The 13,397-nt window shown below is 49.3% G+C and overlaps 1 protein-coding gene across 1 annotated transcript in view; it reads left to right on the top strand.

Moving 5' to 3' along the window:
- Positions 1–9,299, top strand: part of ZC3H18 (zinc finger CCCH-type containing 18) — a 46,189-nt gene extending 36,890 nt beyond the window's left edge. The window contains exons 15-20 of the mRNA XM_083870026.1: positions 731–883; positions 2,827–2,981; positions 3,519–3,715; positions 4,889–4,985; positions 7,022–7,118; positions 8,289–9,299. Coding sequence (XP_083726152.1) covers positions 731–883; positions 2,827–2,981; positions 3,519–3,715; positions 4,889–4,985; positions 7,022–7,118; positions 8,289–8,487 — 898 coding nt within the window. The 3' untranslated portion in view covers positions 8,488–9,299. The remainder of the gene's footprint in view (positions 1–730; positions 884–2,826; positions 2,982–3,518; positions 3,716–4,888; positions 4,986–7,021; positions 7,119–8,288) is intronic.
- Positions 9,300–13,397: the final 4,098 nt, after the last annotated feature.

Here is a 13,397-nt window from a genome sequence, read left to right as displayed (position 1 = left end):
TCAGCAGCTGACCACACTGGCCACAGGGATATTCCCCATCACAGAACGTCATTCCCAGGGATATTCCCACCACGGAACGTCATTCCCAGGGATATTCTCCACCACAGACCATCATTCCCAGGGATATTCCCACCACAGAACATCATTCCCAGGGATATTCCCCTCCACAGAACATCATTCCCAGGGATATTCTCCACCACAGAACATCATTCCCAGGGATATTCCCCATCACAGACCATCATTCCCAGGGATATTCCCACCACAGAACGTCATTCCCAGGGATATTCTCCAACACAGAACATCATTCCCAGGGATATTCCCCATCACAGATCACCATTCCCAGGGATATTCCCCATCACAGACCATCATTCCCAGGGATATTCCCACCACAGACCATCATTCCCAGGGATATTCCCCATCACAGACCATCATTCCCAGGGATATTCCCACCACAGAACATCATTCCCAGGGATATTCCCCACCACAGAACATCATTCCCAGGGATATTCCCCACCACAGAACATCATTCCCAGGGATATTCCCCACCACAGACCATCATTCCCAGCACACAAACTGGGCCAAGTGTTGTAAGGGACCAACATCCCTCAGGGAGGGCTGGGCGTCAATCAGATGGTGCTGAGCAAATCTTTGGTTTTTTCTTGGGTTTTTTTTTCCCCTCTCTCTTTGCCATTACAATTCTCATTCTGGGAGGGGTGTGTGTGCCCTGCAGGAGGACCATCAGTGGCAGCATCAGTGGCAGTGCCAGCAGCTACAGCGGGTCCAGCTCCCGATCGAGGTCCTTGTCCCGGTCTCTCTCCAGATCTCATTCCAGATCATCCTCTGCCTCAGCTTCCCACTCTCCCTCTGGGTCAAGGAAATCCAGGTACAATCCCGAGCCTTTGTGACTTTTATTTAACAGGAAATTGTGACTGTTGTTCCCTGCTTTGGTTTCTTGTAGTGGAAACTCTTCATAGCTCCAGCAGCACAAGCTGCAGGTGGGACAAGGTGGGGTTTGTGTTACAGATCCCAAATCCTGAATTGTGATGGGAATACAGTGTTGGAGAGGATAGACCAATACATAATAGCCTTAAACTGATAGAGGGGATATTTAGATGGGATATTTGGGGAAAATGCTTCCCTGTGAGGGAACAGGTTGCCCAGAGAATCTGTGGCTGCCCCATCCCTGCAAGTGTCCAAGGCCAATTTGGACAGGACTTGAAGCAGCCTGGTCTTTTGGGAGGTGTTGGGGTTGGAACTGGATGATCTTTAACATCCCTTCCAGCCCAAACAATTCCACGATTCCCTGATAATTCCCTTGTGGTTTATTCAAGGAAATAATCCTGTCATGTGTGTCCAAGTACCCATTTAACCTAAATGGTGACCAGAACAACCCCTTCTGGCCAGGGTGATCCCACATCCTAATTAAAGCACAAATGAACAGTTTCAGGCTATGGAGCTTGGCTCTCCTGAGCCTCTCCTGCCTCTGGTTCCTGCGTGTCCTCAGGGGAGATGTTTGGCCTGTCGAGAGAGGGAGGTCAGAAAATCCCTAAATTACCCCAGCTAATGATATTTTTCCTTTGCTGGCAAAGTTGCAGGTCCAGTTCCTTTGTGTTTAGCCCCAAGTCAATAGTTCCAAGTCTGTTGGTCTGTGGGATGTGTAAACAGCAAACTCCTTCCAGCAAAGAGAAACAAACCACTCTCAGGTCACTCCTTCAGGATTTTTTTCATCTCTTCACACAGAGGATTCCCTGAATCCTCAGAGGCAGAGCCTTGAAACACAACACTTCCCTGGCACAGGGGTGTAAAACCAGTGGATGGAGCAGGATTTGGCTCTGAGCAGCTGCAAATCCTCATTTGTGAACTCTGTGGGACTCCGAGGTTCAACATCCGCGTTATTTTACGGAAATCCGGCTTGTTTACTCCGTGCTTGTCACATCCATCAGCTCAGCCAGGGGTGATGCAAGAGCTTCAGAGAGCACCAGGGCATGGATGGGAAATGTGAGCACGCTGGGGCTGCCTGTGCTGCTCCTGTGGGAAGGGGGAAATGTGGGAAATGCACTGTGTGCCCACACCAGCCCTGCTGGGCCAGCCTGGAGGAGTTCCTGCCTCATCCTGGCACCGCTGGAACAACCCATGAGACCTCTCAGAACTCAGCTCCTGCTGCCAGGGGGTAGAGGCTGCAGAGGGTTGGTCTGGGCTGGAGCTGCCACAGTCCCTTCAGTCATCCCAGTGCAGCTTCCAGCCAGGGAGCCTGGGCCTTGCTGGCAGAGCAGGTCGGCGTGGCCTGTGGAACAGGCTGGAGAGGCTGCCTGAATATTCATGGACTGGGATGGTTTGGCTTGGAATGGAGCTTGAAGCTCATCCAGTCCAACTCTCTGCCATCTTCCACTAGACCAAGCTGTTCCAACCCTATCCAGCCTGGCTTGAACACTTCCTGGGATAGGTCTTGATAGGAGAATTCCACCTTAGAGACATCTCCCTGTTATCAGTCGTGACAGTGGCTCTGTGCCAACAGCAGAAACCCCGCCAGGGAACCCTTGCCCTGAGCTGTAACACTGACCTGGATGTGCCAGAGCACTCCCTGCTTCCACTCCTTGTTTTCCTGGGCAAACAGTGACCTGTTTACACATTCCTTTAATCCTGGCTATAAATAATCATCACTTTCTAGGCCTGCACCCAACAGCTTTGGAATTTTTCATAAACCAGCATCACCCCAGGACACCCAACCTCAGTGTGTCATTCCCTGCCGAGCTCCCTAAACATCCAGCCATGCAGGGAAACGCCAAAAAAAGGCCTGGAGAGTGACAAGCTGTGTGTTCTTGGCAGGTCCCTGAGCGTGAGCAGCGTCTCCTCCGTGTCCAGTGCCTCGTCCAGCAGCAGCTCCGTGCGCAGCGCCGACTCCGAGGACATGTACGCCGACCTGGCCAGCCCCGTGTCCTCGGCCAGCTCCCGCTCCCCCACCCCGGCACAGCAGAAGAAAGGTACAGGCACCTGCTTTGGTGGGGGTTTATTCCTCCAGGGAGTCTTTGGAGGAGTAGAGATCTTTCCCTGGGAATGCTGTGGGCTCTGGGGGAATTGCTGAGTACAGGCGACACAGGAGCTCGGAGGTGCTGTGGAGAAAGGAGGCTGTGGAGGAAATTAAGATCCACGTCCTTCCATCCCTGTGCCTCTGGTTGTCTCATCCTTTTTCGTGCCTGGCAGTTCTGCCTCTCCCTCACCCTGTTCTCCTTCACCCGTTGAAGGTGATGTAAATCTGGACAGCTCCAGTGTCACGTTTCTCTTCCTCTGCTCGTTCCAGACCTGTGGTGTAAAAAGCCTTTTGTTGTTTGTCTTTCCTTTGTCTTTTCTGCTCCTCTCAATGGGAAGTGCTGGTTTCCTGAATCCCTTAACCCCAGGCCCACGACCTGAGTTAACTGCTGTGGGCTTTTCCATCCCTGGAGCAGCATCCTCTTGCCCAAAGGGAGAGCAGGCAACACCAACCATTCCCAATCACCACTTGTGCTCTCTGCTTTCAACAGGAAAGTCCAAAAAAGAAGACAGTGCTAAAGAGGAGAAGAGGAAACGGGATGTGCCCGCTCAGCTCCTGAAATCAGCCAAGCCCACCCCAGGAAGCAAATCCCAGCAGCCGCCCCAGGGCCAGCAGCCCTCGGCCCCCCAGGCACAGCAGGGCAGCTTCAGCGGGCACAAGGAGATCAAACTGACCCTCCTGAACAAGGTGGGGCTTCCTGAGGGCTGGGATTTGGGATTCCCTGCTCCTGGGGGCCTGAGAAGTGGAGGGGGATGGATCCCAGCTGGAATGGGATTGATCCTGGCAGGAAGGGGATGGTTCCCAGCTGGAATGGGATTGATCCCAGGAGGAAGGGGATGTATGCCAGCTGGAATGGGATTGATCCCAGGAGGAAAGGGATGGATCCCAGCTGGATTGGGGTTGATCCTGGCAGGAAGGGGATGGTTCCCAGCGAAAGAAGAGCTCCAGGCTCGGAGCTGTTGGGCTGAGCTCAGCCAGGAAGGTCTGGGGCTGGCTTGGAGGGCGGCACACAGAACCAGTCTGGCAGCACACACCCTGTGGTGGCTTCACTTTGGGACTGTGTTGGCGGCTCCCCTGGGGCACATTCCTGCTGCAGCTTCCAGGCTCTTCCCCTCTTGCTCGAAGGTCCCGCGTGTGCCGGGGCCTTTCCCGCTGGGAGATGCTCTGGGAGCCACAGGGCAGCAGGCTGGGGACAGCCAGGCACACAGAGCCCAGGGGGAGAAAGGGACAAGTGCCTCAGCTCCCCGGAGTGCCCACCTGGCTCTTCCCCTCCCCTCTGATCCTGTTTGCAGATCCCAACCCGCAGCCCGTGTGGGGGAGTTGGGCCTTATGGGGTTTGGTGCTGGGGCAGGGTGTTGGCCCCGTCACGTGGGCAGGTTCCTGTTTTTGATATTTTGCTCTGCCAGCCCAAATTCCCCGGCACAGTCTGAGGCTGCAGATTTCTCTACTTCCCTGTGCTCTGACGTGAGGAGGCTTTATCAGAGGCAGGAAGCTGCTCTGGAGGGAGGAGTGTGCAGTGACACATGACAGCCTGGAAAAGGCACGGCTCCACATGCCTCCTTCACATCTGCTATCCTTGGTGCTGCTGGGGGAAAAAAAAATCCCAAAAAAGCTGCTGTTTTCCTGTTCCTATTCTGAAATCAGTACAGCCTTAACCCCAGTGCAGGGGGGTGTTGCTGTCAGCTTCTGGTGGTTGGGAATTTGGTGGATTCAGGGATGGCTGGGACTGGTGGTGTGTGCAGAGTTTATTGGGAAAGGTGTTTGCAGGAGGCAGGCAGCACATCCCAGGGAATGGCTGTGCCTGTTTCCCTCTCCAGAGGGAAGTGGCTGCTCAGCTCCATTGTTACAATTCCATTGCAGGCAGCTGACAAAGGAAGCAGGAAGAGATACGAGCCAGGAGACAAAGAGAGGCCAACCTCTCCTCCAGCCAAACGGGCCAACCTGTCACCTGACAGAGGTGAGGCATCAGCCAGCCCGGGTTTCTGCTTTCCAACAGCTGGAAAGGTCCTTTGCAGGCATCCCAACACCTCAGAGTGGGATTGGCACCAGATAAAGGGGGGGTGTTGACTGTGCTGCTGCAAAAAACACAGCAGAGGTCACGCTGTCCCAGGGGCACATTGTGCCCAGTGTGACTCCACTGTGTCCCTGTAAATCCTCTCCAAAAAAAAACCCACCCTTGGCTATGAAGGTAAGAGTTCTCACCTCCACATCCACCCCACAGCTGCTGCTGCCCTTGGATGTGGCTCTGGAAATCAGGTTTAGGTTGGATATTAGGAAATATGTTTTCCCAGAAAGAATTGGAACAGATTGGTCAGGAGGGAGTCCTCATCCCTGGAAGTGTTCAAAAAACATGTGGATCCACAAAAAACGTGGCTGTAGCACCTGGGGACAGGGTTAGTGGTGACCATGGTGGTGCTGGGCTAAGGATGATGCTAAAGATCCCTTCCAGAGCTCAGCCATTCCACAATTCTGAGTCACAGGAGTTTCCTTTAGTGCATCCTGGAGTTTTCCCAGCCCTGTATCCCAGTGCATCCCAGGGGAGCTGTCCCTGCCATGCTTCGAAAGGCTGGGCTGGAGGGATGCAATCCCTGCCTGCATCACCCAGCCTGGGCAATGAGCTGATTGCCCCACCTCGGGGTGACACAACCCGCTCTGCCCTGGATGTTTAGAAAGAGCTGGGCTTTCCAAGTGTTCTCCTGGGCCTCAATCCTCCCCCAGCAGCAGGAACAGCTCATAAAACCGAGCTGGCAGCCACAGCCAGGGAGCTCAGTGCCACCCTGCAGCCTCTGCTGTGGCTGCCAAGGGGCACAGGGGGGTGTGGGGGGGAGTTGGCAGCCAGAGGTGGCTGCTGGTGACGTTGGGGCTGCCACGTGATGTTGTTTTCCCTGGTGGCTCAGCTGTAGGTGGATCTTGTTGACTCTGGGTGCCAGCCAGCAGAAGCTCTGTGCTAATAACCTGCAACATTCACCTCCTGCAAGGGCAGCCTGCGAGGGACTGCCCCAGGTTGAAGTTCACTGGGGTCTGGTTCACACACGAGTGACAGGGCCAGGCCAGCACACTTTCTTAGAGAGGCATTGGTGTCATCCTCTGATTTTTGTTAAAAGGCAATTTCAAAGCTGTAGCAAATCATGGAAGCACAGATTGGTTTGGGCTGGAAGGAACCAAAAGATCAGGGATACCTTCCACTATCCCAGGTTGCTCCAAGCCTCATCCAACCTGACCTTGGACATTCCAGGGATGGGGAGTCCACGCCAGGGAGCCCCAAATCCAATGGCAGAACACTTGGCTGGGTTGGGACTGAGCCCCTCAACATCCCAGCACCAAACTGGTCAGTGGTGGTGGCCCAGGTGTGTCACCTCTTCTGTAACCTGCCCCTGTGTGTGGGCTGAGCCTGTCCCAGTGTCCCTCCTGAGGAGCAGAGGGATGTCCTGGCACACACAGGGGCCTGGGCACCTCTGCTGCTGCTCCAGCTGAGGTCAGTGCAGGGCAGCAGCTCCACAGGCTGCCTTCCAGGTACAATTTCCTCTGTGTTCCTGGGATAACCCAGCTGCTCCCCAGCATCCCTGAGTGCCCAGGGCAGCTCCACTGGGGCAGGGCCTGGCAGTTGAGCTGTGCTGCACAAACACAGGGGTGCTGCTGCCTCGGGGGAGGCCCCGCTGGCTCCGAAAGCAGCAGAGCTGCCCTCACCTGTCACTGCTGGAGCCAATGCACCCTGTGAACCGCCAGGGCAGAGCCAGCAGCTCTGCAGGCACCAAATGCCCATGGAACAGCCTTATTGCAGCAGCTGGAGGGTGAGGAAGGTGCTGTGTACAGGTGACTGTGGGGACAGCCCTGCCTGGCTCCCCCTGAGGTGCAGGGAGAACACTGTGAGGTTTTTCCAGCTGCTTTTTTTTATTTTTTTGCATGATGTGGTCAATCACTGCAGGCAGGGGGTGACCTGTGCCTTGGGGACAAGCAGGAAAATAAAGGAATGTCCTTTTTCTCTCTCTCCAGCCTCTCGAGATAGGAAAGCGACCGGGAGAGTCTCATCCCCCAAACAGGAGCGGCAGCGGGGCCAGAACCCAAAACCTTCCCCTGCACAGGCAGACAGGTGAGTGCTGCTGCTTCTGCTGGGCCTCACACTCCTCCAGGGGCTCCATCCCTGCTCCTGCAGCCCTCCAGCCCTGCTCCAGGCTCTCCCAGGCTCTCCCAGGCCAGCAGTTGCAGTTGCCATGGAGCACAGCACGAGGAGCTGCCTGGGCAGGTGCCAGAGGTGCCAGGGCTTCCTGCAGAGCCTCCAGCTTGGCTATTCCAGCTGGGAGAGAAGAGCAGGAGCACCAGGAGCCAAGTGGGTCAGGAGTGAGCTCAGCCAGTGCCTCTGCAGCTCGTTAGCACAGTGTTAATGAGTGCAACCCCTTCCCCCTGCCCAGCTCCTCCTGGCACCTGGTTCCAGTGTCTGATTTTGCTTTTCCCAGCCTGGCACAGCCTCAGCTGCTGTGGCATATTCAGAAGTGTCCCCTGCATGGGGCAGAGCCCTGACAGCCCTGACTTTGCACTTTGCCATCCTGGTGACCAGCTCAGCCAAATTCCTGCAGTGCTGGGAATATCCCAGTGCCCTGGGGGCTCGAGGGTTGTGGATCCTCTGCAAGGATCTCTGGGAGCAAACATCCAGGGAAAGGGCTGAATTGGGAATTGAGGGGATGCTCCAGGGCTGCTCTTCCCCTCTGGGTCTCCACTGCAGCCACGAGCTGGCACTGAATTCAATCCAGGGAATCCCCATGGAATGTAGCTGGCTTTTTACTGTTTCAGCCAGTTTTCAACCCAAGGCCACTTCCTGTCTCCAACCTCTTTTCTCCCACCTGCTCCTGGAGCTGTGTGTTACATGTGGCACTTCCTGATATTTTAGTTTAGCTCAGAAATTGGGGAGAAATCCTTCCTGTGAGGGTGGGGAGGCCCTGGCACAGGATTCCCAGAGCAGCTGTGGCTGCCCCATCCCTGGAGGGGATAACAATTCCCACCTTGTTATTCCAAGGCCAGGTTGGAATAACCTGGGCTGGTGAAAGCTGTCCCTGCCCGTGGAAAGAGATTATTTGGTTGGGATAACGTGGACTGGTGAAAGCTGTCCCTACCCGTGGAAAGAGATGGTTTTTAAAGTCTTTTCTCACCCAAATTTCACCATTTCAGTGTGGAGAGCAGGGCTCAGAGTGCTCCATCTCAGATCCCCGCAGAGCCTTCGGGACATTCCCAACTCCTCTGACCTCTCCTCCCTCTCTCCCCACAGGAAACGCCAGCTGTCCCCTCAATCCAAGAGCTCCAGCAAAGTCACAAGTGTGCCAGGCAAGGCCACGGAGCCGGGCCCTGCGGGGGCCAAGGGCAGCAAATCCAGCACCCTGTCCCGGCGGGAGGAGCTCCTGAAGCAGCTCAAGGCGGTGGAAGACGCCATCGCCCGCAAAAGGGCCAAAATCCCAGGAAAAGTATAGTGGGCCGTGCCCCCTTTAGTGACTGTTTGATGTTTTTATAAATAGTGGGAAAAGAAAAAACAAAACAACAAAAAACCCAAAAAAAAAAAAAAAAAAAATCGCGGTCGCTTTGGGATTTTGCAGTTCCTCTCTCGTCTTTTGGTTTCGGCCGCTGTTCTTTTTAAGGAAAAAAAAAACAAACCCCCCCAACACACACACACACGTGCAACACAAAATGAAAAAAATTAAGGAAAGTTGGTTTTTTTGGGTTGTTTTTTTTCTTTTTTTTTTTTTGTCCAGCTGGGGAAAAAAATTAAAAGACCCACGAGGAATTGGCTCCGGGAGGGCTCCGGAGCCTGTAAATTGTGCACAGAGGACTCCAGCCCCGTGGGGTGCTCCCACTCCTCCTGTGTCCCCTCTCCTCTTTGCTAGCCTCGAGTTGTATTCTCCTAGTTTAGCCCTGCTGTGTGTTGAGTGTCTTCAGCAATGCAGTTTCTAGTCCCGTGTGCCCAGAGAGCCGAAAACTGCTGTGAACTGCTGGCAACGCCCCCCTCTCCTCCCCCAGGAAAAAGAATTATTATATATATTCCTGCCTCAGTCCCCTCGGGAATGACCTGTCGTTTCTTTGGAGCAGGGGATCGGTTCAGTTGATTTCCCAGGAGCCCTGCAGGTGTTGTGGGCATGTCCGTCTGCCAGGAGGGTCCTTCTTCCTTTGAATTTTCCTTTTTTTGTTTTGATTTGGTTATTTTTTTTCTTTTTTTTTTTCTTTTTTTTCTTTTTTTTTCTTTTTTTTTCTTTTTTTTTTTTTTTTTTTTTTTTTTTTTTTTTTTTTGGAGGGATCTCCCTGAAATAAAATATTTTGATAACCAATTTTAACTTTTCCTGTTCTCTTCTGTTGTATCTCCCTCGCTTTGTGGAGGGGGATCTGCATCCCACATTTTAGGGGTTTGTTTTTGGGGCATGGAAAAGCTGCTCTGTGTCCTGGGGGAGCACCAGTGAAACCAGTATCCCACTGGTGTGTGACTGGGGGGCTCTGCCCTGCCTGGTACCATAAAATCTGATAAATCCCCCTAATTTAGGGAATAATATTTGGGGGCCCTGAGGGTCCCAATGGATTCCCCAGTTTGGAACCAGTATCCTACTGGTGTGGAGTGTTAGTGGGGGGCATCACCTGGGGGTGCCCCTGACAAACCCCTCTCATTCAGAGGACAAATTTTGAGGTCCCTGGGGTCCTTCATCCCCTGGGATTTTCCATCCCCTGGGGTTTCCCATCCTCCAGCCCTGCCCTTATTCCCAGTATGAAACCAGTATCCCAGTGGTGCTATCAGAGGCCACTGGGCCATCCCAGAGGGGCGATGGCAGCCCTTGAGCCCTTCCCAGGGTTGCCCAATGTGGGATTTCTGCCCGGGAATGCTCTGGTGATCTCACTCAGGTGCAGGTGACGCAACAGGGCACGGCCTGGGGGATGCCCCGTCCCCGTGTCACCGGGCCAGCCCCGGACACCCTTTTCCCACCTCGCTGCCGAAATTCTGGAGGTGTGAGGCGCCCGTATTCCCGGCTGGCACACGTGGAGTGCAGAAGGAAGTGCCGGCCCGCGGGGAGGAGGAAGGAACCTGGAGCTGGAGTTTCCAGGTGTGTGCACATCACCTGCCCGGCCCTATAAAAAGGCGGCGGCGGCTGCGGCGCTGCCACTCGGCCGCCTCATCCCCGGGGCTGCACTTCCCAAGGGGCTTCCCCCCCAAAAAAAAAAATTTTTGGCTTGTTCTTTTTCCCCAAATTTGGGCGTGTTCCCAGCCGCCCCCATCCCCGCCCTGCCCCAAATTTTGGCGTGGTCCCAGGACACCTGGCTGATGGTAACGTGGGGTTTGGAGGGGCTGGGGGATGTTATGGGGAGAGGGGAGAAAGTTTTGGGGTGGGAAAGGTGCTGGGAGGGTGTGGAGGGGAAGTTTGTGTGTGTTATATGGCATGTGTGGGGTTCCCTGTGTGTGTTATATGGTATGTGTGGGGTTCTCTGAGTGTGTTTTATGGCATGTGTGGGGTTCCCTGTTTTATGTGTTATATGGCATGTGTGGGGTTCTCTGAGTGTGTGTTATATGGCATGTGTGAGGTTCCCTGTTTTATGTGTGTTACATGCATATGTAAGGTCTCTGAGAATTTTATGTGTGACAAGCCATGTGTGCACAGCCCTGTGTGTGTTATATTTCATGTATTAGGTTCTCTGAGTGTTTTATGTGTGTCTTACATGTCATGTGCAGGGTACTGTGTGTATTTTATGTGTTTGTTACACGTGCACACCTCTGGGTGTGTATTTTCATTTTATTCCATGTGTGAGTGTGTTACACACCATATGTAAGATTCTCTGTGTGTTTTATGTGTGTTTTACACACCATGTGCAGGGCTCTGTGTGTGTGTGTTAATTATGTGGTGTGTGTTAATTGTGTGTATTATACACACCACATGCACAGCTCTGTGTGTGTGTTAATTATGTGGGGTGTGTTGTGTTACACACCACACGCACAGCTCTGTGTATGTTTTTATTATGTGTGTGTCTGTTGCACACCATGTGTAAGGCTCTGTGTGTATTTAATGTCTGTGTTACACACCATGTGCAGGTTTCTGTGTGTATTTTACGTGTGTGTTACACACCACGTGCACAGCCCTGTTTGTGTTACAAACACCACGTGCAGGGCTCCGTGTGTGTTTTTATTTTGTGTCTTTATTATATGTGTTACCTGTCACGTGCAGGGTTCTCTGTGTGTTTATTACAAATGTGAGTTACCTCTGTGTGCACAGCTCTGTGTGTGTGTTACACACTCTGTGCAGAGCTCTCTGTGTGTTACACAACATGCACAGTTGTGTGTGTGTATTTTATGTGTTACACACCACATGCACAGCTCTCTGTGTGTATTTTATGTGTGTTACACACTCTGTACACAGCTCTCTGTGTGTATTTTATGTGTTACACACCCTGTGCACAGTTCTCTGTGTATTTTTTGTGTGTGTGTTACACTCTCTCTGTGTGTGTTTTCACATCTGTGTCCACGCTGTGTCTCCATGTGTGTGTTTGTGTGTCTGTGTGTGCACACCTGTGCTCAGGTGTGGGGGTGTGTAAAGTGTTCCCAGCTCAAAGGGGGTGTGGGCACACCTGTGTCAGTGCTCTGTGTGTTTATATGTGTTTGTATGCATATTTTTATATATATATATATATTTAATATATATATCCATGTCAATGCTCTGTGTGTGTTTATATGTGTTTGTATGCATTTATATATATATATATATATCCATGTCAGTTCTCTGTGTGTGTTTATATGTGTTTGTATGTATTTATATATATATATATATATCCTGTCTCTCTCTATATATATATCCTATATATATCCATGTCAGTGCTCTGTGTATGTGTTTATATGTTTGTATCTATTTTATATATATATATTTATATATATATCCATGTCAGTGCTCTGTGTGTGTGTTTATATGTGTTTATATGTATTTATAAATATTTAAATTCATGTCAGTGCTGTGTGTGGGAGCACAGCCCACATTCCTGTGCAGCTCTGCACACACAGAGGGGTCCAGGTGTGGTTTTGGCAGCCCAAATCCAATTTTATGTCAATTTATTTGTTATTTTCATTTTCTAATTTATTTTCGTTTTCTATTTTATTTTCATTCTCTATATCTATTTATACCATTTCTTTGCTTTATCCTTCTCTTTACATTATCTATTCCTTTATATGTTTATGTATTTGTATTATTTATAGTTACATTTATTTTATACTTAAATTTTAAAAATCTTTAAGTATATTCATTTTATATTTAAGTATATTTAAGTATATTAAATATATTAAATATATTATAAATTAATTATTTATTATTAATTATAATAATAAATAATAATAATTTAATTAAATTATTATATTATAAATTAAGTATATTAAGTATATTTAAGTATATTCATTGTATATTTATATTCATTAAATATAAATATACAAACTTATATTTTTAATATATTTTATATATATTTGTTTCTAATTTATTTTATTATATTCAACTTCATTTTTAATGTACTATTTATCTATATTATAAGTATTTATATTTTCTTTATTCACATTATTTCTCTCTATTATTTCTTTCCATTATTTATTCAAATCCTGGGGGTTGTTTATCCTTTATTTAATATTTCATTCACACACACAGAGGCGTTTTCTGTGTCTGTGTGGGTGTGAGTGCACAGGCAGTGTCTGCACAGGTGTAGCTGCAGGTGTGTGTGCACAGATATTTCCTGCTCCTGCAGGGGAAGGGAGTGCACACTGTGCTGTAAATATATAAATATTTAATATATTTTATATGAATAAAAAATTATATAAACAAATATAAAGCTATATATACATATATAGATATATATTTTATATCTTTATATGTGTATATATATACTGTGCTATGTGTACGTACAAAAAATCCAAATTAAAAAATATAAATAAATATACACACATATATATAATATACATACGTGCTTATATAATATATATTATATATATTATATTACATTATATTACATTATATATAATATATTATATAAATTATATATTATGCATCTGCTATGTAGATTTTATGAGATTTATGTTGTGTATATTATATATATCATTATAATATATACAGTATACTATATAATATATATTATGTTATGTTATATATTATGTATATTTTATATTATATATTACACATATTTTATATTTTATATTTTATATTTATTAATGTCCGTGCATGTATCCAATTCTGTGTGGAGTGTGCTCAGCTTTAGGGATGAGGGTCTATAGGTGTGTGCTGGCCCCCTGCCTGTATATACCCAATATATAAATATATAAATGTATATTCTGTATTCTGTGTGTGGATACAGGCAGTCCCTGTGTATGTACAGCTCTGTGAGT

The sequence above is a fragment of the Zosterops lateralis genome, assembly GCF_965231275.1.
Source record: "Zosterops lateralis genome assembly, chromosome: 12".
NCBI lineage: Eukaryota > Metazoa > Chordata > Aves > Passeriformes > Zosteropidae > Zosterops > Zosterops lateralis.
The sequence above is the reverse complement of the archived record's forward strand: the minus strand, read 5'-3'. Positions and strand labels throughout refer to the sequence as shown.